The sequence below is a fragment of the Atractosteus spatula genome, chromosome 14, assembly GCF_055471065.1.
Source record: "Atractosteus spatula isolate fAtrSpa1 chromosome 14, fAtrSpa1.hap1, whole genome shotgun sequence".
In the NCBI taxonomy this organism is placed as follows: domain Eukaryota; kingdom Metazoa; phylum Chordata; class Actinopteri; order Semionotiformes; family Lepisosteidae; genus Atractosteus; species Atractosteus spatula.
The window spans coordinates 27,995,098-28,022,986 of record NC_142719.1 but is presented as its reverse complement, the minus strand read 5'-3'; the positions used below and the strand labels follow the sequence as shown (position 1 = coordinate 28,022,986).

Sequence of the window (27,889 nt, the reverse complement as noted above, 5' to 3'; positions counted from 1 at the left end):
TGACAGTTACCTACTTGAACTTATTTATGTTGGTGTTCCATAGAAAATATTGAGTATGTATAATTTATACATAATGTATAATTTATGCTACACAGTGACAATGAAGAAATGGCATGAGCTTGAGTGCATTTTATATTCTAAACATTGAAAACTTTGGAAAAAATGAGAATTAATATTTTTTAAAAGTATCTTTTCAAACACCGTATTTAGAATTATACTGTATGTAAATTCTGACAGACCTTAACATGTTTCTAAGGATAAAATAATCATATTATCATTTTATTTTAAACTAATGCAGTGAACAAAAATATTTCTGATGTAGAGGCTGTTGTTACTGTACCTCTACAGTGTACCAACAAATACTGCAACAAATCATCAAATTTTAACTTCATTTGGTTTGCCTCTCATTTACTTCATTCTATCTCTACCATTGATCTGACATTGTAAATTATCATCTTCCCCCTAGATTTCTGTCATCATTACTTAGCCTTCTATAAAAAATATATCAGTTATTTACCTTCAACTAAGTCATTTAAAAAAATGCTATGCATTTCAGTCTTAGGAAAAGTATTGTAAGGATCACACAGACTAGAACGATATGTTTATCTTGTAAGATTAAGTTACTTTGTGAAGTGGGTGTTTTGGGTCCGATGAATAAAATAAATGATTGAGTTTATTCCAGCAGCTTAAACTATTCTCATATATGGGATTTTGCTTCTGCTTGTTGTAAAGTACACATTAATGTTTTATGGTGCCTGTCTGAAATTTCTTTAATCACATTTCTGGTGTCTAATTAAATGGAATTCATATATATCACATGAGAACTAGATATCCGCCTAAAGTTGCCAAATGTAAACCTTTTCTTATCTGAATTTGAAAAGCTCTTGTTGTAGAGAATGTATGTATCTAAAACAGTAACATAACACACTGGGGCTAATTTTTCCATATTTCCTCTTGGTGGAAACAATCTTGAATTAAAAAAGAGTGATCTGAACCTCTGTAGCAAAACATTTTAAAAATAAGTCTGGTATTCCCAAATCATTCTTTGTGAGCAGCTGTTTATTGACACCTACTTTGGATATGTTATTTGAAGCATTTGAAGGTGGCCGATTGTACATCATTATTATTACCTCTAGCCTTTTTTCTTAATATCAGAATAGTTTTGAAAAGGATAATTAAATATTTTCTATGCTAAACCACAAAAGTAGACAGAAATACCAATGTAAGCATGCATCAATTCTGTCAATGACTTGGTGCTAATATTTTGAGGGCAATTATATTTATTTTGGATTACTTCACAATACTTCACAAACAGCAATCCCATGGAAGAAATCAACACAAAAAACTGCCAAAGCCCTTTAGATGCTTAAAATACATATATACATTAGAACTTTCAAGTATCACTCCGTCAACAAGTTTTTAATACAAGAAAAAAACATACATTTAGGACTGCATGCTGAAAATGCTGCCTCATACATTCTACTACAGGACAATATGCAATTTTACTGTCTATTCACATAACGAAAAGCATACAGTACATTACAAATGTTAGCTACTGTGGAAGGAATACAGTGAAATGGCTGTTCCAATATATTAAATATGGAAGTGGTAGCATCATTGGTCCTCAGTGTTTTGCTCTATATTGTTCTCTTCATTTTTCACATTACCCATATATTATAGACCTTAATTCAGGTACAGTAGCATACTGTAGCTATATGTAGGTGTACAGTATGTCTATTATTGGAAACAGACAGAGCTACATACAGTAGTTATAGAATGTGATTGTCTTGAAAAAAAATATTCTGGTTTAATGATAATAATAATAATTCTGGTGTTGGTGGCCCAACAGATCCACAGATGACACAATCTCCATTGCCATACACACTGCCCTATCCTATCTGGATAAAAAGAACACGTACACTAGACTACTATTCATCGACTTTAGCTCAGCTTTTAACACCGTCATTCCAGAGAAACTAGTCAAGAAACTCAGTGCACTGGGTCTTGACACCACCCTCTGCAACTGGATTCTGGACTTCCTGACAGCTTCTCTCACCTACAATCTGAACCCTTACAGTGCCTTCTCTCTTTATCAAAACTCAAATACAAGTTGAAATCTACCTCTACCTCACATGTCAAGAAGTTTACTCCCTATAATTTTCTATCCTTTATTTCATTCTGTTGATATATGATTTTGCACAACTGATGTTGTTTTGTACATTGCCTGTTGTCTCTGTCTTTCTTTTCTTATACAATTGTATTGTTATGTTTTTGTACTACTTACCATAGCTAAATAGCATGTCTTTATACCATATACCTGTATATGAGTATAATGACAATAAACTTGAACTTGCATTTTTTCTTTTGTGTTTTTTAAGCAAATGTTCATTGTAAAGAATATTGCTTTGATAGGACAATCTGTATTTTGTACAGCTTGTGTTATGGCCTTTTTAAAAAGCATTTAAAAATAGCACAATAACTCTTACATGGATGTGTTGAAGCCCCCAAAAAGAATACATACTGTATTCTAAAACACCCTATTATGTTATTGTGGAAAAGGGAACCAAACAAAATGGCCAATACAATGGTTTCTAGAACAAAAAACTACAACTTCTTTGGCCGCATTCTTTGAAGAAAAGGGTATTCTTTTTTCAAAAGCCCAGTTTTTGAACAAACAGCAAAAATATGACCTTACACACTACATGCTTCTAGTTAGAGGTCTTGAAGATGACAAGTTTACTTGTAATACAGAGTGACAGACTGAGAAAACAACTGTCACATGGCCAGACTGATTGGCCTCAATCAAAAAATTCTAGGTACTTTTTAAATGAAGAATGCCATTTCTTTACATATTGTATGCTTGAGGCTAATTGCTCCCACAATTTAGTAAAAGAAGATAGGTACTTCTGAACATATATCAAAAGCAAAATAATATTTTGTCAGAGTTACTGGTGTATAAAAAAGGATTGAATAAAGCTAGGTTTATTTTCTTCATAGTCAATTGATAGTGGCTTTTATAATACATATAAAAATCAGCATATTTTGTTCTATGTGTAAATGCACATTCAGTGCACACAAAAACCTAAGAAAGGTTGGAAAAATAGTATTTCTCCCATCATGCTCATTTTGTTTTTAGCAGACAATTGTTCCAAGGATTTTGTCCATCTTTTTCTAGAAGGGTTTCAAGGAATGTGTTTCAACAATGGCTTGTCAGTTTGTTCTTCTTGATTTCAATTTTCACATCTGTATTTTATGTAGCTTAATGGTTGTTCCTGAAGTTTTCCTTTGGGTTGGCTTTGTCAGTACCTTTCAGGATTTTAACCTCTTCTTTGATGTCTCCCTGTAGTCTCTTCTGTTCAAGTCTAAAAAGTCTTAATTCCTTTAACCTTCTGTTTGTGTATGGCATTCCTTAAAACCAGGAACTAAGCTTTGAACTGATTCAAGCAGCAGATCCTCTTATAACTGATGTCCAAAGCTGTAATCTAATATTCTAAATTAGGATTTTATGCATTGTATAATTTAAACATAATTTTATTTGGCTGAAATAAGCAGACATTTGGAATGTGAAGTTGAATCCAGCTGTGACATTTTAGATTTATAAAAAAAAAAGTGTTTCATATACTCTGAAAAATGTTAGCCATGTGGATGTGTTAGACAAGCCTAATTTTTAGTAATTGAATAAAAGAATGTAGCTCACTAGGTGATAACATACTGTACCAGTTGAATAAAATTTGGATGATGCCACTAACCTTTCTCTCTTTCTGTTGTTTTTTTATAGTGCTGCCCTGTTATTTCTTAGATTTTTATGTTGCTGTCTTTTGTATGAAATGAATACATATCTAAAGTAAATTTAACTTTAGTAATTTATTAAAAGTAAGGTGTTAAAATATTAAATGCTACAAGTGGCACAGACCTTTTGTCTATGGAAAAAATTGTTTGAATTATTTCTTTTATTTTCAAAATGAATGCTTCTCTGCTTTTCAGGTATGTGAAAATGTGACTGCATTTCATTTAGTTAGCTTTACTTTTTCTGTATATTATATTACTCAATTGGCATTTTCCTTTTAGGTTTGCCTTCATTTACAAGAAACTGAATAAGACTATACTGCTAATTACTTGATACCTTCCGGCTAAAGTCTATGTGATCATGTGGCTTATTAATGAAAATATCAGTATCATTTCATCTGACAAGCATTATGTCAACCTTTCGTCATATAACCAAAATGGATATAAAGTGTTTTCTAAAACAGTTAATTACAAAACAAAAGTATCTAGATATATATTTATCTTAACAAAATAGTTAACAAAAAACTGTTAGTAACAGAATGTACCTTATCTTGTCACTATGTATTTGGAATAAATGACTCAAATCTTCTTCCAGGAAACATACATGTAAAAGATTATTACTATTAATCAAAAAGATAAATACAATGAGGAAAACCAACTTAATATGGCCTATACCTTACAAATTCTTTCAACAACATTGTCCTACAACATCTTTCTGTTCCTCCACTAAGCCATTTATTCCAAAAAGAGTTAGGATTTTTGTTCATTTCTAGTGATCACCATGCAAATATAATTATAAAACGAATGTAGAAAATGACTACCTCATAGAGACATTTAGTGGTTAAAATTAAATTGGAAGTTAAATGTCCAAATTTCAATTATGTCCTCGGGCCTGATATTAACATGGTCCCTAATGACATATAACACAGGTGATAGACTGCAGAGTTATGTCAGTATGCCACAAAGGCACGTGGAGGTGAATATCACAGTGGAAATAAAACTGAAATGGAACATTAGGCTGTGGATCCTTCTTCAGGTGTGATGAGGGAGGGTGAGAGCAGAAATATATGGGGAAAAAATATGCTAAACTTTTTAATGCCATTCCCAGCAGCAAACAAAAATATAAAATCACTTCTTACCTAAATCTAGTATTAAAATGCAGTTAAATAAGGGTAATAAACTATTTTTCTTTCTTTATATTATATTATTATAATGCAACACAACAATATTTTAGTTCATTCACTTATTTTTTGTGGACTTGCTGTCTCCTTTTCCTCTTGTGTCTAAATAGTTGTGTTTGTCAAATATCACTTGACAGACGGTCCTAATTGTGTCTTTTTTAATTTGTTTCCTGGTCCTAATATTTTAGCAACATTCCCCTTTATACCGCATATGTATCTCTGACATGTTTGCTGACAGGGCTATCAACTTACAGCCTGATCTAGTTGGATTTCAGAAGCCAAGCAACTTAGAAGGAAAGCAGACTCCTTCTAGACCAGAAGTACTGATCCAGTGTCCGACAGAAGACACTGTGATGTAGGAGGTACCATCAGAGATGTAAAAGGTCTGTTCATTAAAGATCCTATGGCACTATTTATAAAAGTAGGGGAGTTGACCTCAGTGTCCTGGGTAACTATTACGGCCAGGTACCTTGGTCTGGCCGAGGTAAACCCCACTCTAAATTCAATTTTTTATATCTCCCGCTGATCTGATATATAGTGGGACTGCAGACGTAGGATGGTTGCTGCATCACCAGGCTTCTAGTAGGTCCCCTGTTACATGTAAAGCAATTCTGAATCCTTTGGGATGAAAAGCACTACAGTACATAAATGTAATTAGTTACTATTAGAAGTACAGTAGTCTTATTTACACAAGTGATAGCTCTGAGCAATACAGAATGTATTTCAGAACTGTGAAAGTGCTAAGTACTGAATATTTTGTTTGACAGAATATGTTATATAAAAGTGAAAACCTGGTACTGATGACATATTGCTAAAACCATCAAATATTTTCAAATCAGGCTATCATGGACTGCAAAGTTCATTCAAAGAGCTGATTCTTCACTAACATAAATATGACAGGGTTTATTATCATCATCTGACAGCTGTGCTTGAATCTTTCTTTTTCATTTCTGCCTTTTCAGAGGTTTATTTTCAAAATCTATTTCACTATGGTTTACAAGTTACAAAATTATTTTTCATATTTTAAGTATGTGTTTTTTTTTATAAAAGTTGACTAACAATGACCCCTAAATTAAGACATCAACTTACAGTAGATCTATATTGTACTGTACATCTAATAGATTTCAATCTGCTGTAACGTAATTCACTGCAAACAATGATTTAAGCTTTAATTTTAATGGGTTATAGAACCTATTATGATGTCACAGGCTCTATCAGTCATTACAAGGAACATTAACAAAAAAAAATGGAAAACAAAGGGGAGGCATGGTGACGCAGTGGTTAGCATTGCTGCCTTGCAGTGTGAGGGTCCTGGGTTCAATTCCTAGGCAGTGCTCTGCATGGAGTTGGTATGATCTCCCCCCTGTGTTCATGTCTCCTCTAGGTTCTCTGGTTTCCTCCCACAGTCCAAAAGCATACTGGTTAGTTAATTGGCTTCTAGAAAAGTTGGCCCTGGTGTGAGTGTGTGCATGTTTGTGTTTGCCCTGTGATGGACTGGCATCCCGTACTGGGTGTACCCTGCCTTGCACCCATTGTTTGCCGAGATAGACTCTAGCTCTTCTACGACACTGTATACAGTTAGCAAATGGATAGAAAATGAAAATACTGTGTACAAGAATGTTTCACACTGAACTTTCAAAGTCTATGCCAGGAAAAGGACATAAACTTTTCTACTTACAAGTACACTGAAGATCCAGAACCCTACAAATCAGGGGATCCAGTCCTGGTCTTGGAGGATTGTTGTTTCTGCAGGTTTACAAGGCCTTTTTAAGACACCAAGACCTGGAGAGCTCAGAGCAGCTGCTAATTTGTTGTAATTAAGCATTTAGGTAATTAAAAGTTGAGCTGGACTGAAAATCTGCCTATATATTGGCCCTCCAGGATCAGGAATGGACACCTCTGCTTCAGAGACAATGAGGATCTGCCTTCATTGAATTCATGTGCAGCTGAACCTAACATTGGTGACCTGTGTTCAGGCAGGATTCACTAAAACGAAGGGTCTGAAATCAAATCAAGATAAGTAAGGCGGTAGCATTCTGTCTTACCACCTACTGTACCAATACAGATGGATACAGTGTAGGTTCATCCTCTCTTACTTTTGAAACCTGTGCTAATTATAAACCCAAGGCAAGAACGATATAATTAAAGCCATGCTTAGAAAGAACCCAATATTTAAGTAAATCTCTATGAAACATAATTTAAGTAATTTTGCAATTATGAATATATAATCTATACTTTATATGCAGATAAGGCAAAATAGGGCCCATCTTATTTTCATTTCTTTTTTCTTTGACCTATTAAATACTGTTTTTATATTAAATGTGGTATTTATTGGTTAGACTGGACAGCAGTTAAGTGCAAAGAGACACATACAGTACCTGTAAGTCATTGAAGAATGACTTATGAAAAATAGCTGTCTTTACTTCTTGAAGGCAAAAAAGGTTTATTATCCTTAATTGTATCAGGGGAAACAATTAAGAACCTTAATGGCACATTTTGTTTCTGATTCTGATGTTGTGTTACATTTGATTAGCATCTTGGCATTTATACTGCCATGCTAAATTTCACGTTTTACTCATCCCAAGGGCTTTTCATGTGCATATAGCATTAAAAAGCTGTCTCAAGAGGTAATGTACTGTACTGTCAGGAGACCAAATGACTCAACAAGGTAAAGGATGGGCATGATATACAGTATAGTACATCCTGATATAGCACACATAAAGCATAATACATAATAAGTAAGAATAATATTTGGTGTACTTATCCTCCTCTTTAAAAATGAAACAAGGTATTTTGAATGCCTGGAAAGAAATAGTACAAAATAAACACTGGCAAGCGATAGGAATATTTTCATTATAGTATCAATATGCAGTATAAAAAGGAGCAAACTGAATCAGGTAAATATTTGTCAACCAGCTTAACATATCACAGATTGCCATGAATCAGAAACATATTAAAAATACCTACTTTATACTGATCATTGTATAGCCACTGTGCATTCTGATCACCACCAATTAGACTGCATCTAGAGTACTGTACACAGTTTTAGTCACCACTTTACAAATGGGATAAACAGGCTTTGAAAACTGCAGAGAAGAGAAAAATACTAATTCCTGTCCTTAATAAGTCATAGCAGAGCAACCAGTCAGTGGTGTAAGTGGTCACCTTCGCAGCCTATCTTACACGATAGCTAGGTAATGTACTTGTGCCTCCCATTGAGCAAATGGAGCAGCATGGAAATTTTAGAAGTGTTTTCGTCTTATCTAGTACTCAGTCCATCAACTGGCGTAACTACACTGTAAGATGAGGGAAAACAGTTGTGAGATATTTCAGTCTAGAAATCCAAGAGTAGGGATTAAAACAGAGCAGTTAATATATATTATTATTTATTTCCTATAATTCCTACATAACTACAATTGTTTGGTAGTTAATTTCCATATTCTATCTATATTGGTCAGACATGTACTGTATATAGCAGAAGGTATTTCATAAATAATACAAATTTAAGTAAATACTGTATATACAGTACTTATCAAGTTCAATCATTCTCACATGAAGTAAAAATGCTGCCTTGGCATTTTAGATACTGGAGAAAATATTCCCATTGTGGGGACACTAGCTGAAGGGATCTCTATAAACATATACAGTAAAGTCCCTACACCATTAAACATCACAGAATTGGAAAACCTTTGCATTGGATAATTAGACAGGTAGAACAGAAGGAACCAGCACATGAAATCTTTGTCCCTTCTATCATTCATGACAATTTCAGTCCTCACTGTTGCAGCTGTGGTTGAAACCTCAAAAAATATTTCACTGCGGAAATAATATACACCTACATTTGTTTAGTGAATGTGATTAGAAAAAAAATGGCATCTAGCTGCCCCAAAACCTGTGTATTCTTTTGTTTTTCCTTCAGCTGCGAACCTGAGTCATTTCAGAAAAAGGTACATGTGAAGTGCCCTCTGGAGACGTGTATTTATTCTCCCAGTAAATGATCACTTCTGGGGACAACCATGCTTTATTTACTCAGAAAACCAGTCAAGCCCTGAGAAAATAATTTCATATGAGTAGAAAGTAAGCAGTTTTATGCACCAGTAATTTTGAAATAAAACTGTGGTTGTCAGTTTTGTGGTTATAAGCATTAACTGGCCTTTAAACGTACATTTATAATTATTTATTTACATTGTTGGCAATAAATCCAGTTGTTGCATACCTCTTTGACTTATTTTATGCCTACTTAATATATTTTATGCCTCATAAACCATGGCTGCACTTAAATATTTATCAATTTTTAATTTTGTACTCCTTTGTTTTTGGGACTTATTATGATTTATAAAGTGTTGGTTTATGATGTATTTTGCAATGTTTCTACCCTGTTTGTAATGCGGTGACCCTTTACAAATTACAGAAAGAAAATGTATTGCAATTAATTTTCATAATTACAGAGAAAATATGTGAAATGAAGAAAACAATGTGATTTACACTCCATTTGCTAAATGGACAAACACCTGAGCAGAACCACTTAATTACATTTTGTAGCACTACTGTGCATGTCAACTAAGGAAACCTTTCACATTCCCTAAATTGTTGATGTTTTCAAAGGACAAGCAGAGTTATTTTAAAGTGAAAAAGCAAAGGTTTTTATTTCTTTAACCTCTGAAGAAAGCATTGGCAATGGCATATGGTCATGACTATGATACTTTTGCATTAAAAACAGTCATGTGATCTCCTGAATTCTAGCAATTATTCATAATCAAGTCAAATATATACACAGAAATTTTGAGGTCAGCATAAAACTACTTGAAAAGATACCTGTTATTTTTTTCTTCTTTAGCACCAGCCTGGAGGTTCTGCTGTGGCTGTGTAACAGATCTCCTTGGGTGGTAGTCAAATGTGAAGGAAATCTGCGACATTTAACCCCCTTTTTTACCTCACTTACGTGATACCAGGATTGATTTTGTTGTTTTTAACAGTGTTTTGACGTTTAATCAGTCTGTGACTGCATACCTTCTTAACCTTGTTCTAGTTTAAGTCATGAGTAGTATTGGGAAATACCTCTTTCGGGCCAGTCTTGTTTCTCTAACATCTTTGTTTACTGGTGAGCTGCACAGAAATGACCAAAACTACAACTCTTGTGAGCTTCCCTGCTTTCAACAACCATAACAGTCTGTGTCTAGGAGTTCCTTACTTCTAGACACCTCACTCCTAACCCTGGGATTAATTCAACTACCAAATGAGTGTCTCACACGAGACATGTCTCACTCAACTGGAGCAGACATGGTGTCACGCCCTCTGCAGCCAGAGGGCGCTCCTTCTCTGTCCTGTCCCTAGTTTCCGGTCTGCTGTCCTTCCTGTCCCTCTTTTTCCCTTTGGCTTTATATTTCCGGGTCTTGCACTCTGTCCTGGCTCAGCATTGACGTTCGGATGTCCTGAGACCCGCCTAGCACCAGGGCGCCCCACGTCCGCTCCCTGAGGGCACAGGTTTCTATACGGCATTCAGTAACTCTTTGCACTAATGAGCCCGGGCCTTTTTCCCGTCTCGCCGCTACGCATATGGGTCTTTTTCCGCTCTCCTACTCCCCACGGTTAGTCCCTTTGGACGTCCGTGACACATGGACAGATGTGTCACTATTAGCTGTTGTTCTTTTGCTCAGACAGCCCCTCCCTAGAACAGGCTATCTGTAACATTGTTCAATCTCCTCCAGGACTGTGCCAAAATTTGCCCCTGTCAGGGTTAAGATGTTACCTTCGAGACCTGGTCTCTCACTGTGGCCATGACAATGGGGTCTAAGACCCTTGGAGTCTTCCCCAGGAGGCTCTGTATCTTACTGCCAAACCTGCTAGTGAGAGTGTGACTCTCATTTAGTCAACTTTGACTGTTTCCTTACTGAACCTTTATGCAGGTGGGCAGCTCTAAAAAAGTCTTGTGAGTATGCAGTCTTAACAAAGTGCCTCACTAGTGCCCTCTGGTACGTTAACCCCTTAACTGACACTCCAGATCCTATTGCCTTCTTACTGGGAGTTACCTGACATTATCTTCAAAATATATCTTGAGGGGTTGTGAGTATCCAAAACAAGACACCTAGCCATTTGTTGAGGTGAACAAGATTATCTGGGACTGATAAGCTACTACCATATCAAACCAACACAATGGGTTAAAAGGCTTTCTTTTCCTTGTACCATTTCTGGAGCAGCTATTGTATGCCTCAGAGCTGTGGATATGCAACTCAGAGACCAGCCAAAGAGCAGAAACATGAACATGAGAGTATGAAGCAGAGAGACAGGCTATGTTCAGGCTTTTCTCTCTATAAGAAGGTCAAAACACGGAATTAGGTGTCTCATCGGCTAGTCTTGAAGTCCGACAAGGTTTCAGTTAGGTGAGAGAAAAGGTTAAATTTTCCTTAGGGCTTTAAAGGGAAAAGGCAGGTTTGTTTATCCTTCCATAGGTTAAAGAGGAAAAAACATGGTTCACTTTTCCCTACTGTTATGGCAAGAAAGGTAAAGCACAGTACAACTCTCCCATACCCTAACATTAGGTTTATGGAAGAATTCAGTGAGGATAAACAGGTTACAGACAAGTCAGTTTGGGAAGACTTTTGTACAAAGGTTGGTCTTGCCTCAGCCCAGGTTATACAGATTTATAGTTCAGGTTATATCAAATAGAGTGCAGGTGCTTTATAATATGGGGCACATTTGTAGGTCCTCTATGCCATGCTACTATATTAAAGGGGGCACACTTATTTTTGCAATTTAAGGGATTATCCCAATTAAAAAATTGCAGTGAGCCCTAACAGCCTTTGGGAAACAACAAAATTGCTGAAAGACACAACACAAGTAGCTTCACCAGTAATTCTTACACTTTGGTTTGAGGATGCTGCCATTGTCGGTGCTATAACTAAATTAATTGAAGACATGGGTTTATTTAGATCTTTGCAAGTGTATCCAGTGCAGCTGTGAAATTTAACAAAAAAATCCCAGTCAAAAACACCAGCATTAAAATGACAAAAAAAGCTTTTGAAAAACACAGCCACTTCAGCTTCAAATCACAGCTTCATGATGAAGTTGGAGACAGAGATAAACAGCAAAAGCCTCATGGGTTTTCTCATTAAAATTTTGCATTAGACAGAAGTTGCAGAAATAAACAACAAATCAGCTATCAAATCAGATAACAATTTCTGTGTTTAAGAAGAAAATGAGTTAACTTTTCATGATCTTTTTTCTTTTACACTATTATTTATAAACACCCTTCTTTACTGAATTGCAGTTGAAGAAAAAAAGTAAAATCTCTGTGCATCTAGAATATGTTTCAGTGTTATAATTATTTGTGAAGAAAGAGCCTTCCAATTAATTTTTTATTATGCAAATCGTACAGTCTTGCCAGAGGAAATTGTTCCTGTGAGGGCACTGAGCTTTTTTCTTACATTCATAGAGTCCTTACTGAAATTTAAAAACATTATCTGGGGTAGCTAAATCCTAAAAAGCAACACCTGTACAAATTTGTGTATGCACTGTTAACTATTAACTGGTATTGCTTTATACAGTATGTGGCTATATTTGTAAAGATCATTCAAAATCCCCAGAGTATGTTAAAGAAACAGAGATCTCTTCATTATGCTTATGACAAGCACAATGGCAATTACAACACAATATGATGGTTTTAATTACTGGAAAGCAGCACCAGATGTCAAAAGAATGTAAAATGTGAGACACTTTTTTCAGTTTGCAACAAAGGGAATTGCCTATAAGGTTTTGTTTTTCTCAGCTATCAATGTCCCCTGATTACCATTTCCCCTAGCATGTACATATCCAAACACACTCTTGGTCTGCATTTTAAAATCTATACAGTTGCTCAGAAACAAACAGGTCTATACCTGCAGTTTACGTGATGAAAGTCAAATAACAATTCAAGATCTTAAGAAATAGTTTGTTCTATCATTTTTATATTTTGTGTAGGCACTGTAGGCATGGCTTATTGTGACATTCAGTACTGGAACAAACAAGGGTTTTTGATTTAGAAATGGCATTCAGTAATTCACCTACAGTACACTACAGTACAGTGGGTGCAGTCAAAGCATAATGCTATTTATTGTCTTTGATTCTGCACGTTGCAAATTTAGGGGAGATCCATGATCTATAGCTATTGATTGTTTCCCATTCATAATGTATATAATCACCTCGCTTGTGTTTGCGGCTGGGGATTAAATTGTAAACTTTTGAAAGAACTGCTGGAGAAACTGATGTTCTTTGCTTTCTGCAGCAAAGAGAATGCACTCTGTTGCATCTAACCAGAGAACAAATACAGAACAAAATATCTGGACTATAGAAGCACTTTACCAGGATACATATGGCAATGCTGATTTCTTTCAAGAATTACTGGGATACAGTTTGAATTTTCAAGTAAAGCATAGCAGTGAATTCCTTTGAGGCAAATCATTTTTATTTGGTTTAGTGCAAAGATAAAGCCACTTTGGTATTTTGATTCCTACTGAAGGTTTGCACAATAGCTTCAGTCCATTTTAATTCCATTCTATTTGACAAACAACGCAGAAAATTATTTCTTGGTTTACTGCAGAAGGCTACTGCAGCAGCCCGTTCCTTTCAAAAACAAATCTATTTTCTCCACTCTTACTCAGCTGCTACAAGGCTTTATGTATGTTGTTCAAGAGATACTATAGATACATTTGTTTTGAATGCCTTCTTGAATAATTGTAGCAAAACCGATAACATGCATTTAGCTTATACAGTATTTTCAAACATCTTCGTTATTAAGGAATGTGTAAAAGCATGTTAATTTTTTAAAAGCAGATCAGTGTAACTGTAGGTCTTCAGCATTTAGCTAAAATTACCAGTTCAGTGTGTGATTCTACATGTTAGTTTCTCCATTTTTACAAAAGAAACTTTACTAACATAAGTACTCTAAAATTAAAATACACCTTTTTTTGTGGTGTAACTGTATGATTCAGAATACTCACAGCTTTCTATCTCCAACGTACAGTTCTGCTCATCCAAAGGGTACCTTCGGAGATCCATCATGCAGGCTGCTGTTGTAGTTATTCTGAAACAATAGGGAACAAAGTATGTACTTAATATATTTTACCTCCAATTTCATTATAACATTAATTTTCTTTTTTATAACATTAATCATCCTTAACAAAAATCTGCTGTTCTACACTGTCATATTTGTTTAATGGAGTTTGTGCAATCATTTGTTTACTGTATTTGAGAAGAATTGTTTTGATTCTTTTCAAATACAGAAGATGTACTGTATCAAATTGAGTATGAATTCATTGTGCCACTCTTTATTTTCTTTTTCATACTAAAAATATGAAGAACAGAGATTCAACAAAAAGCCAGAAGAGTGTGAAGAAAATGAATAAGAATAATTTTAATGAGCTGTAGGCTATTTTTTGTGATAGAAGGACAAAACATAGTATTGTAGAGAGTATTTAGTGTGACTTCTCTAGCTGAGGGACTGGCAGCCTAGCTGTGAGGATAAGGCTGTCCAAGCCCCCCTCGCTATTCTGAAGATTGAGCCAGGGAGCTGCTACAAGGGTGTAGAGGGGGTGGGGGAATGCGATAGGGTTATGCAAATAGGAGTTCTGGGTGAAAGACTTATTTACATAGGCAAGCAGAAGTGTGCAAGATTAGGATTTAAGCTTCCTCCTGAACTTCTGTTACAAACTCCATTAAATGTCTTAAGTATTCACCTCGAATCATTTTTTTGTACTGCATTGCATTTTCTGTGGTGTACTAATTAATTAGATGATATAAAAACTAATTATATAGTACAAAATAAAAAAACAGCATTGGAAAATACATTCAAAACAAAATGCTTCCAAAATCCAAAGTCTGATAAATAAAAATTACAGCTTTAACAGTTTACTAAGCTTTGCATAATTCTGCATTTGTGGACACAGTGAGTGATTTGGATTAAAAAAATCAAATCAAATCCTTGTCCTAGTTTATTCCTTCTATAAATCACTGTCCCTACACCAGCTACCCAGAGCTCTCACTACTTCAGAATTTAATCACCATACTGTTACAGGGGGAGCTGAGAAATTAGGGCAAGAAAGCAGAATAAAAATAACACTCTCCATATATTTATAGAACCCTCACAGAACATCACTGGGTAAGTCTCACGGCTTTGTTTAAAAAAAAGGTTTTGTTAGACCCAGTATGCTTCTTTTATAGGAGGCAGAAAAACATACACTCAAAAAACATGTTCTAAAAACATGAATTAAAGTATAATTTGACTTTTACCTACTTGGCTTGAGTGCCACCAACCTGGCCAGTGGGCCAAAGGACGGCTACACTAGCTGCAGCAGTGGGATTGGTAAAGGGGTATTTGAGCAAAGGATGATAGGAAAGTCAAACTGGATCGTTACGTATTTAATTAGCATAACCCTACTTGGACTGTGCTAACTGAGGCACTTCAAAAATTGTGTATGTATGCGTGGGGCGGAGGGTGTTGCTGTTTGTATTTTTCTTGAAAGATTGAAACAAAAAGAACAACAGGCAGCAATTTTGTTCCAATATCTTGGTACAGTAACTTGTTTTCCTCCTTAACTAAGAGAGAAGCCTATAATTTTGTCATGTGCAAAAATTACAGCATTCAAAGAAAGCAGAATTAGTTGTACACTTTTTGAAGTGAGAATAATCTAAATAAAAGGGATTGCACAGATGCTTGCTAATTGAACAAATAAAGCACATTAGCTGTAGACCTACAGTACCTTATTCATTCCCCCCAATAACTGAAAATACTGTACTATTCTGTTATGACCAGAATTCTTAATACATAAAGACATTTTTCCTTGATTCACACAACATACAGAACATTTTAAAGGGGCAAGAATGTTTTATGAAGAACAGAAATATCTTGTATTTTTTTAAATATTCACACCCTAGTCAATACTTTATAGAAGCACCTTTTACAGCAATTTCAAAACCCAAGTCTTCTTGGGTGCGTCTTTTGCAGCTTTGCACATCTGGATTTGGGGATTTTCTCCCCTTCTTCCTTACAGATTTTCTCCAGTTCTCTTAAGTTAAATATGGTGAGCATTGTTGAACTGCAATTTCTACAGGTCTTTCCACAGATCCTCAATGGGATTGAAGCCTGGGCTTTGGCTTGGTCACTCAGGGACATTCACTTTTTTGTTCTGATGCCACTCCATCTATGCCTAGAGTCGTTGTTTTGTTGGAATGTGAAACTTTTGCCTCAGTCTACAGTGACTTTAGTTGACTGAAGCAGGTTCTCCTCAAGGGTTTACCTGTTCCCTCTATCCTGACAAGTGCCCCAGTCCTTGCCATTGAAAAGCATCACCATAAAATAACTCTGCCACCACCATGCTTCATGCTAAGGATGACATTATACGGGTGATGAGCTGTGGTTGGTTTTCTCCAGCAATAGTATTTTGCCTTCAGGCCAAAGAGTTCAATTTTGTTTTCAGCAGACCAGAGAATATTTTGCCATGTGGTTGCAGGTCTGCGGTGTACCTTCTTGCAAGCACCAGGTGTGCTATTACGGGTCTTTTTTCTCAGGTGTGGCTTCCAGGGAGAATCTGTGTAGTGCTGCAGAAATTGGTGTCCTCTGGATGGAACATCTCAGACATGGAACCCTGAAGTTCTGTCAGGGTGGTCATTGCCTTCTTGGTCAGTCCTCTTGCCTAGTTACTCGGTTTGGGAAGATGGCATGCTTAATGACGAGTCTTTCTGATTCTGTATTTTTTCCATTTCATAATGATGGATCTGACTAGGCTCCTGGGATTTTTTAACACCCTAGACAAACCGAAAATGGATACAGTATACAGTATGTTTTTATACCCCTTCTCTTATCTATGCTGCCTCTCAGAACTATCACCAGAGCCGTCTCGGGGGGGCTTTTGGGGGCCCCACGCCAGCCGCCCCCCCCACCCCCAGTCCCGCTTCACACATGCATAAAAATATAAAAACATGTTTAAATAGTTTTAAAATACACAAAACTCTTTTAACTCAATATGAAATCTAAAGTTACTGGGAGAGCAGATGCTTTATTCAGAACCGGAGGCCTGTCCTGCATTAAATACATCATAGGCCAGCAGTTGCCAGCTAAAAGTTATTGTGGCGTAACTTAACTAGCTTGGAAAAAAATTTAGAAAATACTACAGTGGGTGTGAGAATAGAAAAAGGGAGCAGAAGAGGGAGGATGTAAATATGGCACTTAAAGGGTCTTTGGAAAGATTTGTGGTAAAAACCAGGAGCGAAGAAGAAACGGGTGGTGATCTCGACGATGATGAGGACGTTAGCATTGAGACACCTGAAGGTTAGCATTATCGATAGCATTATCAACAATGGTGATTAGGAGTTCAGTTCGTTTCTGTATGTCTATTTGCGCAGGCCAGTCAGGTAGCTAGTGTATTTCATCACCTCAACGCTGCTCCCTGCTGTCATCACTACACAACAAGAACCCCCCCACACTGGGCCCTGTGACACCAATCCCACTCTGGGCACTGCCTTCCCCTTGAGACAGCCCTGACTAACACAATATTATCATGGTCAAAACAGCTATGTACTGTATGTAAGGGCAGATTTTTGGTCTAGATGGTAGAGTTTCTGCTCTGATATGCATAACTGAGACATTTTATACTGACAGGTGTATTTTCTTGTGAAGTTATGCCAACCAGTTAAACTGATCACAGACAGACTCTGTTCAGGTTTTAGAGTGATCTCACAAAAAAACTTTGATGCACTTGGGCTCAATTTGGGGTTATTTATTAAATCGAGACTTTCGTGTTTTCCTAATCTAATTCCTAATGCTTTGACATTATTGAGTAATTTGTGTAGATCAGTGACAAATATTCCATATGACAAATTGTGAAAAAAATGTATCTGTCAGAAAGTAAAAAAGACAGTTTTCTTCTTTTACTTCAGTAAACATGCGACAGAATCCTTCTATTTTCTATAGTGACCTTTTTCATTTAGTATTTCTTTAAAAAACTGCAGAATTTAAGTGCAGTCTTTCTGCATAATATTCTAATAGGCTCTGGCCCCAGCCCTCCTCCACCACAGGTAGTATGCTTTAAGATTCCTCAATGATGACTCTTGCCTTTAGGTAGAGACAGCTGTTTCTCTATACATAAACAACATAAAACATGAATAACTGAATGTGAAAACTGACACTATTTAATCTGATTTATATGTAAATAATGGGCAGCTGTAAATGTGCTGTTGTAAAACACATTTACAGTAAATCATAAGTGACCACATTTAAGCAGCATGAAGTACATTTAGCCATGCCTTTAGAAATATCTATCTCTTTATCTCCACTGGTACTACTCTTTAATTTTATTTAGAAGAGCCGTGCACAATGTAACTTATTACTTTTGTATTAGTAGAAAGACATTGAAAATTAAAATCCCATTAATGAGAAAACAAAAATCTTAATGTATTTTTAAAAGCCAGATGACAGCAGTAGCAACTTAAACTAATATACTCTTTCATTACAAGAGGGATCCCAAACACGTCACAATAATCTCCAAAGAAGTCCACAATATCACACTCGTTTGTATCACACAATGAGTTAATAATAATTGCTCGAATTTGCATTGCTATTTTTTAACCAAAGGTTTGTTAAAGTTGATGTATGTGCTAAAGGAGTTTTACTGCCAAAACATGTTTTCCCAGACTTTTCAAACTATTTCACTAGTTCATCTGAGGCTCATTGAATCCTCCCATAGGGGACAGTGTACCTTTATTCCAAATGACAATCTCATTGTCTGCTGATGCTTAAATTACTCCAGAGTAGGCCCCAGACATAGCGAAGTTTCACAAAGATTTATAGGCTCTACACGAAAAAATAAGGTTTTGGTCTTCACAGACAAGGCATCATGACATAACGTCATGTTTTTATATTTTTTAAGTTGATTGGATACTTAATTCTATTTATATGCTGCATTTATTAAACTTTTATTGCATATATTGTATGTAACATAAAATATGTTTATTGAATATAATAATTATGAAATGTGATCAAATAAAAGATGTGTTAATATAATTATAAAGTGCAAGATTATAAATGCTTTACTAACAAGACAAAGGCTAAAACTGAACTTAGAAACAAAAGAAATGCAGTGCAGACAATGCAGACAATATTTTTAAACAGATGTTTGCCATGTCCTACATGTGATTGTCATGCTAGAAAAGAGAATATATTATACAAATCTGGTTGACATCAACAGCTGCCTACCTACATCAGATGGGAAGAGCAGATGAGCAGATAATAGTGAGTGTACACTACTGAGACACCCCTGAACAGTATGTATAAATAATAATAATAATAATAATAATAACTACTATGATGAAGTAACCAGATAATTGAAAAAAGACAAAGACTACTGGGAGACTATCCATTTATGCAACAGGGTATTTTACTGCAGAAATCTGATTGAACCCAAACCCAAACCCTAACCCTAATTACCCTAATTACCTTAACTCAACGTTACGTACACCACACTGGGCATCTGAGCAGATAGCCTTTTTAGTTCCAAGTCCTGAAAAGACTTCGAATCGGTAACAACCCTTAACCAATACTCCACACTGCAGCTATGGTTTGTTTAGCTTCTGTCATTATAGTACTGTACTTTACAACCTCAAGATTGAAATCTGGAGATGTGCCTACGGGTACCAAGGAGCTTATGAAGCAGGGAAGCATCTGCTGCAGCCAGATGTTCACCAGATGATCAACAGTTTGCAGAACTCTGCTGGCTCAGAGAGTGTTAGTGACAACCAGGCATCCCACAAAGGACTTGTGATGTTTGTCAGTCATCATTTACAGTACCTTACCTAGTCTTCAGCAGTGTGAGTGTCCGACACCTTTAACGTAACAGAAAGTATAGTTTATTTTCTCCAGTTTGAGCACAGCAAAGTTACGCACATTTGATTAGCACTTGAATTGGGTATTGTCTGTTCTGCAGACAATACAAAAGCATATCTGACTTTTAGATTTTTGCATATGGGAACTTTCTGTTGAGTTCCAGTGCTTTTAATGGTTTATGGAATTCAATAAATTCCCTAATAACTCTTTACAAAATTTAATCACGTTAGATTCAAATGACATCTGTTTATAATCCGTTATACTGTACAGTATAATATATGTTTGATTTTTAATCCTGTACTTCAGATAAAAAACAACAAAACATGTCTTGTTTCCCATCCACTTATTTTGATGTTCCCTTAATGAATTTTAAGCCCTTCCCTAAGTCAGTTTTTCCTCAATTCAAATTTCTCTCTTTATAGCCTATTGCCAAAGACAGAGCTTCTTGTTTGTGTTAATTTTTCTAGGCATTAAACTAATTAACAGGCCTGTTCCTCCAAATATTTTACCAAAATCAAGTTTTAAGAGTTTCCCATCGAGGATTGTGGCAGGCCACAGACTATGCTGGAAGAACAGGGTGCAAGGTGATATTGAGCGCACATGAGAGCTTTCTCCCTAGACAGGACACTACTTCCATCACATGGACACAGCTCAGACTTAGTCAAACCTGGACAGCATGTCCCTGGAACAGTGACAGTAAACTGGAGCGCTCCAAGAAAACCCACATGAGCATGGGGAAAACATTCACTCAGACAGACACCAGGGCCCAGAATCAAACCCTGGAGCTGAGAAGCATCTGTCCAAACCATGCCAACATGCTGTTTACGTAGCTTTAAAAACAGAAGTATTGCAAAGACTTTATTTGTGACCACGATGATACCATTGCTGAAGTTGAATGCTTTGTTTATTTTAATTCATCATGCACAACAAACCATTGTTAGAGCTGCCAGTTTTAATGATTGCTGTACAATTCCTATAACAGCTTATTGTATTTTCAGCTTCTGTGAGAAAAATATGATATGAAGTTATCCAGGCCTTAACTGTGGTAAGCTCTGGGTTCTTGGGTTCAGAATGTTATAACCTGGTGCAGCTAAATTGTTTTCTTTTCCATCAGCGTGTGTAAGTTCCAGACTGTTAAACAATTGCCTTCAGTCCTCTGGATGAGTCAGTAAATTGATTCCTGAGACATTAGTAATAGAAGACGTTTGAAAAAAAGGAAATTATATTTATGACAATGAATCATGACTGCACAGAAAAATATAATTGTGATATTTTAGGAGTGAAAATAAGAGAGATTAATTGGTGTTAAGTCCTGGACACTTTGATCAAGGCCAACTACCTATAGGAAGGAAGAGCTATACTCATGCTTAAATGAATGTGAACTTGGAGCTAGTGTCCTTCCAAGAAAACCCCAGGGTGACAGACCATCACAGAAAATGAATAAACAGCCCTGGAGAAAACAGGCATTTCTTTGACTTCTGCTCTCCACTTTCAACTGCTTCCTCTGCTCAGAGCTGACCTGCTGTCAGTGATTCAACAGGAGAATTACTGTGTCTAATTATAGATTGAAGATATCTACAGTGGTAATATAATCCGAAATATGAATTAAAGAATTATATCCTGATGACTTAGCAAGGTGTGCAAATTGCAAATCACTGAAATCTTAGTTAAAGTTTGAGTAGGTTCTGATATTATCAGATTGCCAGTAAAGTCAGACTGAAAAAATGCAGAGTGTTTTTTTAAAATAATATACTGCAGGCAATATAATCTCAGAGGAGAGGAAGTACTTTTAGCCTCAGAGGTCTATTTAGAAGCATGCTCACATTTTATGCTCCGTTTTTCTCTTTGTCACTATTCATTTCGTGATGCTGTATCAGCTGCAGGTGATATGACTTTTGACTTCAAAGTGTTTAACCATGGAGCAAATTGCCAACAACTGCACTACCTGACCTTTCCACGTCAATAAGAAGGTGACTGAGGAGTTCAGTGGAAGGCCACTGGATTGAACACACATTCTTAATGGAAGGAGAAAAAGCTTCATAGGTTTGTAACGCATTCATTTTGCCTCATGTGAACTTCAAAACTGAACTTCTCCTAACGTAATCACACTTTATTTCTGAACATTTGTATGCAGAGATTGTTCCTGGCAGTTAATTTCAGGTGTAACTTTGATGCCTTGCTCTGCCTGCTAGATGGACATCTTTAAACTCCTATATAGTTAGTTGCTGAAAAGCACCTACACTTGCTACTGAAGTGTAGCTGAAAATGAAATATTATGAAGTTCATAGTTTTCTTGCAATGTTTTGGTGTGCTCAGCCACAGAACAAAAGGTCACTCAGAACATTTCACCCCACAGTCCCAAAAGGACACGGCCTCCAAAACAGTAGGCTTCAGCGAAGTGAGGCAAAGGTCACAGTCACCCAGGAGGGGAAAGGAGAACTGGGGAAAAAGCTGGAGAAAAGGCTAGTCAACACTGTCAAAGTGTTCTGCAAATTTCAATCCACGTTTTATATAAGCACAATCCACTTGATAGTGATTAAAGATTGTAATGATGCGGCGTGGTGAAAAATAGCTGCGTCTGACTGAGAGCTCACAAGACAACAGCGAGGTAGGGAACACCACAACAAAAGAGAAAAAAAAGGAATCCAAAAATAAAAGAAAGACACAAAAATAACTGAACCCTCGGGGCTGCAAAACAGTGGTGGCAAAGAACAAAGAAAGCGCTGAATATAATTAAGTAAGTGCAAAAACATAGAGGAAAAAAAAACTGGCGTAGGAAACTCACAGTAGCTCAGCTAATGAAAGAGCCCTGAGTGAAGGGCGAAGGAGGAATTTAAAGAAAAATGGAACTAATAATTAAATAATTTAATTGGCTGCCCGCTGTAAAAGTCTGTCCAAGCCTGTTCTAACGCGTGTTCCGAGTGTTGTGGTGTCCCGCGTGTGTATGCAGGACCAATCATCTGCATCTGCAGAGCCCCCTTTCCCAACAGATGATCTCCAGGTGACAGACTGGACTTCATAGGATGGTGAACATGAAAGGCATGAATCATGCTGGGGGGGCGGAGATCTTGGGTTGGAATCTATGTTCTCTCCTCAGCTCCACGTTCACTCCAGTGGACCAGATACTGGAGGCTATTCTGGACCCTTCATGAATCTAGGAAGCGTTGGGGTCTCAATTCCTTAGAATACTTGATGGGGGGTTCGGGTAAAGAGGTGTTGCTGGAGATCAACAAAGGTTTGAGGAGGGAAATATGGAATGTGGAATTTATATGACTCCCTAGGGCTGCAAGAAGGTCCAACTTGTAGGAAACCATGCTAAACCCTTTCCAGTACTTTGAAGAGACCGATGTATCAAGGAGCTAGTTTCTGCTCTAAGGCAGAGGTGCTTAGTGGAAAGCACGCTCTTGTGTGTAAGTGGGCTTCTGGAGGTTAGCATGAATGGTCTGCCAAACCTGTTGGAAGTCCCGAGTGGCTCCTTCTGCTGCTGACACACTGCATGGTGGAGGGTGGTTGGAATCCATACTGGCACTGGGAAGGAGACATACTGGTGGACGTGTTCAAAAGGATATTCCCAGCAAATTCGGCACATGGGAGATGGGTGGCCCAGTCATTCCGGAAGGAGGAGATGTGACACCACAGGTAAGTTTCCAGGTCTTAATTCACTCTTTCAGTGTTCAAACTGTTCATTCTGAACAGTTTATTACAGAAAGCTTACCAGAACCTGGAAATAAATTGGGGAATCAGGAAACCTGTGGAGTCTAAATACCTCTCGGGTAAAACTGTCTACCATTTGAGGAGCCGAGGGGAGTCTGGGAAGCACAACGAAAGGGCTATCTTAGAAAAGGGATCAACAATGGTTAAAATGACAGAATTTCCTCGTGATTGGCACAGGCCGATAATGAAGTCGATGGCTATAGCCTGCCATGGTCTCTCTGGAATCGGAAGAGGTTGGATGAGACCTGCCGGAGCCTGAAAAGAAAACTTTGCATGCATGCAATGCAAACAGGTGGCAACAAAGTTCTCAATGTCCTTTCTGAGAGGAGGCCACCAAAAGAACCTCTGAAGGAGTTCTGCGGTCCGAAGGATTTCAGGGTGTCCAGTCATGTGAGACGAATGGGTCCATTTAAGAACCTCCAGTCACGCTGAGGTGGGGGCATCCAGCAGAGTAGCACCAAGGATGCAGTCTGGAGGATTAATGGTAGCAGGTAAGTTAGGTTTCTTGTGAGGCTCCAAAATTCTTGTCAGAGAATTCAGTCTTCCCATTCATACTGCAAGGCCAATAAGAATTGTTAAACTCAAATCTGAAAAAGAAGAAAGACCAACGTGCCTGACAAGGGTTTTTGGCTGTTCTCTGATATTGAAGGTGTTCATGAAAATCCCATGAAGGGGTGTGAGGCTCCTTCCAGGATATGTCTCCACTCTTCAAGGGCCATCTTCAATTCCAGTAGTTCCCTATACCCCACATTGTAAGAAAGTTTATGGGAGAAGAAGGCACACGGATACAGTTTAGGAGGATTACCGGACCCTTGGGACAAAACTGCTCCTAGTCCCACCTCGAATGCATCAACCTCAAATTCAAAAAACAAGGACCGATTTGAAAGCTGTAGAATGGGTATTGAAACGAACCTCTTAATCCAATTCAGAGTCGCAGTTGGAGCCGGAGCATCCAAGCTTTTTACGAGCAAGCAACGGGAGGGATACCCCCTGGAAGGGTTGCCAGTCTATCACAGGGCAAACACAGATAAAGACACACTCACACCACGGCAAGTTATTCCATAAGCCAAATAATCTACTTGTATATATTGGACTGTGGGGACAAAAAATAAAAACCCAACAAACTTATTGAAAACATGTACTATAAACTCTGCTGCAAGGGAGCAATGCTAATCACTGTGCCACCATGGTGTTCTAATTGTTCAAATCGATGACTTATTTAATCTTTTGACTTGCTATGTGCTTGTCTACTCATGCATGAAAAGTACCACCATTTAAAATGTTGAATGGTCTATCTGTAGATGTTATGTACAGACCTTCAAATCAAGGGTTTATTTTATGCTGAGCATCAGAGTAAGCTGACATTAAAATTACTTTGATATTGTCTTATTTTCAGCCTTTATTTTTTGCACTAGAAAATAAACAGAAAACACCAGTATATCAATGAATCATAAACAGATGTGTGTTTTATGAAACTGAATACAACATATACATATTTATTACATTGGGTTAGACTCACAATTTGACATATACTAAATGAAAGAAATAATGAAAAACAATATACTGTACATACAAAAATACAAGTAGCTACAGCATGTTATCTTCTACAAAAAAGAAGATTATTGATATACATTTCTTGAGATATTCATTTTATATTCAGTGAGATTTTAAAGACTGTTGTCACTTTTTATATCTTGGTTTACTACTCCAGATAATGCTAAACTAGAGAGCACAATGTTGAGAGTCTGGAATATTGCCGGGTTAGGGTTAAAAAAACTATGAAAGTTCATCAGAAAAGGTCATCAAGAGTTTCAGTTGCATTCCTCTTGGAAGTAATGATAGTGTGATATAAGTTTAAAGCTTATGTGATAACTTTTACATTTGTGTGATACAGGCTTCTGCCTTTGGCAAAACCTTATACAAACTTTATCACCTAATGCAGCCTACACCACCATATCAAGGAAAAACTAAAATAAAACTTACACTACATTATTATTCCCATTCAGATTGAACACGAAAAATGAGTGATTATAAAGTGACTAGTGAAAGGCAATTATCATTTCCAACTTCCACAATAACATGGAGCACTTTTCAGAACAGATCAGCAACAAAATATTTTTCAAGACTCAGATAATTCAAGCCGGTTTCAACTATGATTTAAAACAGTCACTGGAATCACCAGTTAAAAAAGATGCCCAAATACAGTACATCTCCTTAATTTTTTATCAGCATTATAAATTAGCCTGAGTTAACAGAAGTACATACTGTATATACATGTATGCAGTTGGAACTGTAGGATCAACAACATAACTCAAATAACTAATAATAAATAATACAGTGAAACCATAATTACTAGTAAATACACATGAAAAGTGAAAAGAGGGAAGAAAAATGTTGAGAAAGAGAAATGTTGATGGTCTCAGAGACTCTAATGGATTTTGGCAGTGACTTCCACAAATTGCATCCAAACAGACTCTCTTAGCCTGTATGGAGTCTGATCTTTGGCAGAGTAAGAAGGCCTGAATCAGCACATCTCAGATTAAAAGCTGGACACTGCTCATGCAATAAGTGCTTAAGATAACCTGGAGCTAGACTGTTCAGTGCTTTACACATGAGCAGGAGACCCTTAACTTCTGCTTCAAATTTCATGGGGAGTCAGTAGAACATGCAGAGCAAGGAGGTACAGTGTACAGTATGTACAGTAAGACTAAATCTCTTACAAACAATCTTGTCCACTTTTAACTTAAAAAGTTGCAATGGCATCTTAATAATAAAAAAGGTTGCTTTTTAGCTAAAGTTTGCTTTCTGTTAGATTTCTGTTGCTTGTAGCACAAATAATTGAAGAACTTTGGCACAGATTCTAACAGGTCACAAATGACACTGATTACAATATTCATGCTATTTGACAATAAAGTAACAGTTATTCCCTACACATCAAAACTTTGCCTTAGAACATTGTTCTTCTAATTATTCAGAAAAAGGATCCTTTTTCACTAAACACCAAATTATTTAGATCATTCTTTACATTATTACCCACATTTTGGCTTGGGTCTGACTGTTTTAGTGTAAGAGGAATCTAATTAGATTTCTGTGTTTCAGCATGTCAGCCAGGTTGTGCACTAACTGACAGATGGGCTCTCTGTTGTAAACCTCTCTGTCTCTGCATCACCATAAGTCTTGCAGCTTGCTCAGCAGATGCACCATGCAAAAATAATATAGATTACTGACATTAACAAAGGAGGCATTCATTAAGCTTTATCTACTTTCACAAGATGTAGAGGTACTTTACTCTCTCTTCTGCACCCTCTTTACCCCAAATTCATGTACAAGTATACACTCATCTTGAGCACCCATGATAGTACAGTCAGTCCTCCAGATAAAGGCATACAGTCTAGCTGAGTTTCACAGTTGAGTCTGTATAGAATTAGCATCTACAAATCTCCTGTCAAAAGAACTGCCAGACAGGCTGGCAGTATCTACATTAATGCATCCCAACTCTTCTATACAACTCTATAAAGAAAACAAAGGTGATTTATTTACAGCATATACGTAAAGATTACAGAGATGTTAAATGAACAATTCCACTTTTACCACATATTTCTCTAGGCACTATTTATATGATGGCTGTACAATGATGTCCAGAAGCAAAGCAGATTAGACGAATAGAGTACTTCAGTTTCTTTTTAAAGTGACTATAATTATCTCATCCCCAGCACTAGATAACGATGACAACTTGAAATTATCTTAGTGGGTTACGAATGCATTGAATTAACATGGTCTTACCTCCATTATTATTCTAAATTTAATAGTCCAGTACAGATGACTCAATTTCTATCAATAATACATGACTCAGGTCCTCAAGGTGGCTTATTTTAATTTCATCAGTGCCTCAATTCATTCAAACTAAGTATATTTAACTAATTAATCTCCCAGTTTTAACCAATCTGCTGGCTCTCTAGGGCTGCTGACTGATTCCAGAAGTCTAAAATACTACCGTATTTCTAATCAGTTAAAAAGGTAATAAAATACAAGTCCTTGCAGCAGCAGAATCTAGACTGGTGGAGTTAATACGGCATAAATCTGTATGAATACTGTATGAGGTTTAAGTGAATATAATGTGTTAAAATACTACAGAGGCCTTTGATGATGACTATAACAATGAATATTTCAATGTGTGCATTTATGAATTCATGATTTATGAATGTTTATGATCCAATTCTTACTACACTGATGGAAATATTAAGGAATGTTAATAGATTTAATATCATAAACTGAATAATATTGCACTGATGTTTTAAGAAAATAAACTTTATACAAGTTGTTAGAATGCTATTCTTGTAATAGAATTATATACTGT

General features: G+C 36.6%; 1 protein-coding gene across 3 annotated transcripts in view; it reads right to left on the bottom strand.

Moving 5' to 3' along the window:
• The window catches only part of LOC148821020 (gamma-aminobutyric acid receptor subunit beta-2), an 86,150-nt gene that overhangs the window by 20,764 nt on the left and 37,497 nt on the right, over positions 1–27,889 (bottom strand). For all 3 annotated transcript variants that reach the window (XM_088931732.1, XM_088931733.1, XM_088931734.1), the window contains one exon: positions 13,943–14,025. In XM_088931732.1, coding sequence (XP_088787858.1) covers positions 13,943–14,025 — 83 coding nt within the window. The remainder of the gene's footprint in view (positions 1–13,942; positions 14,026–27,889) is intronic.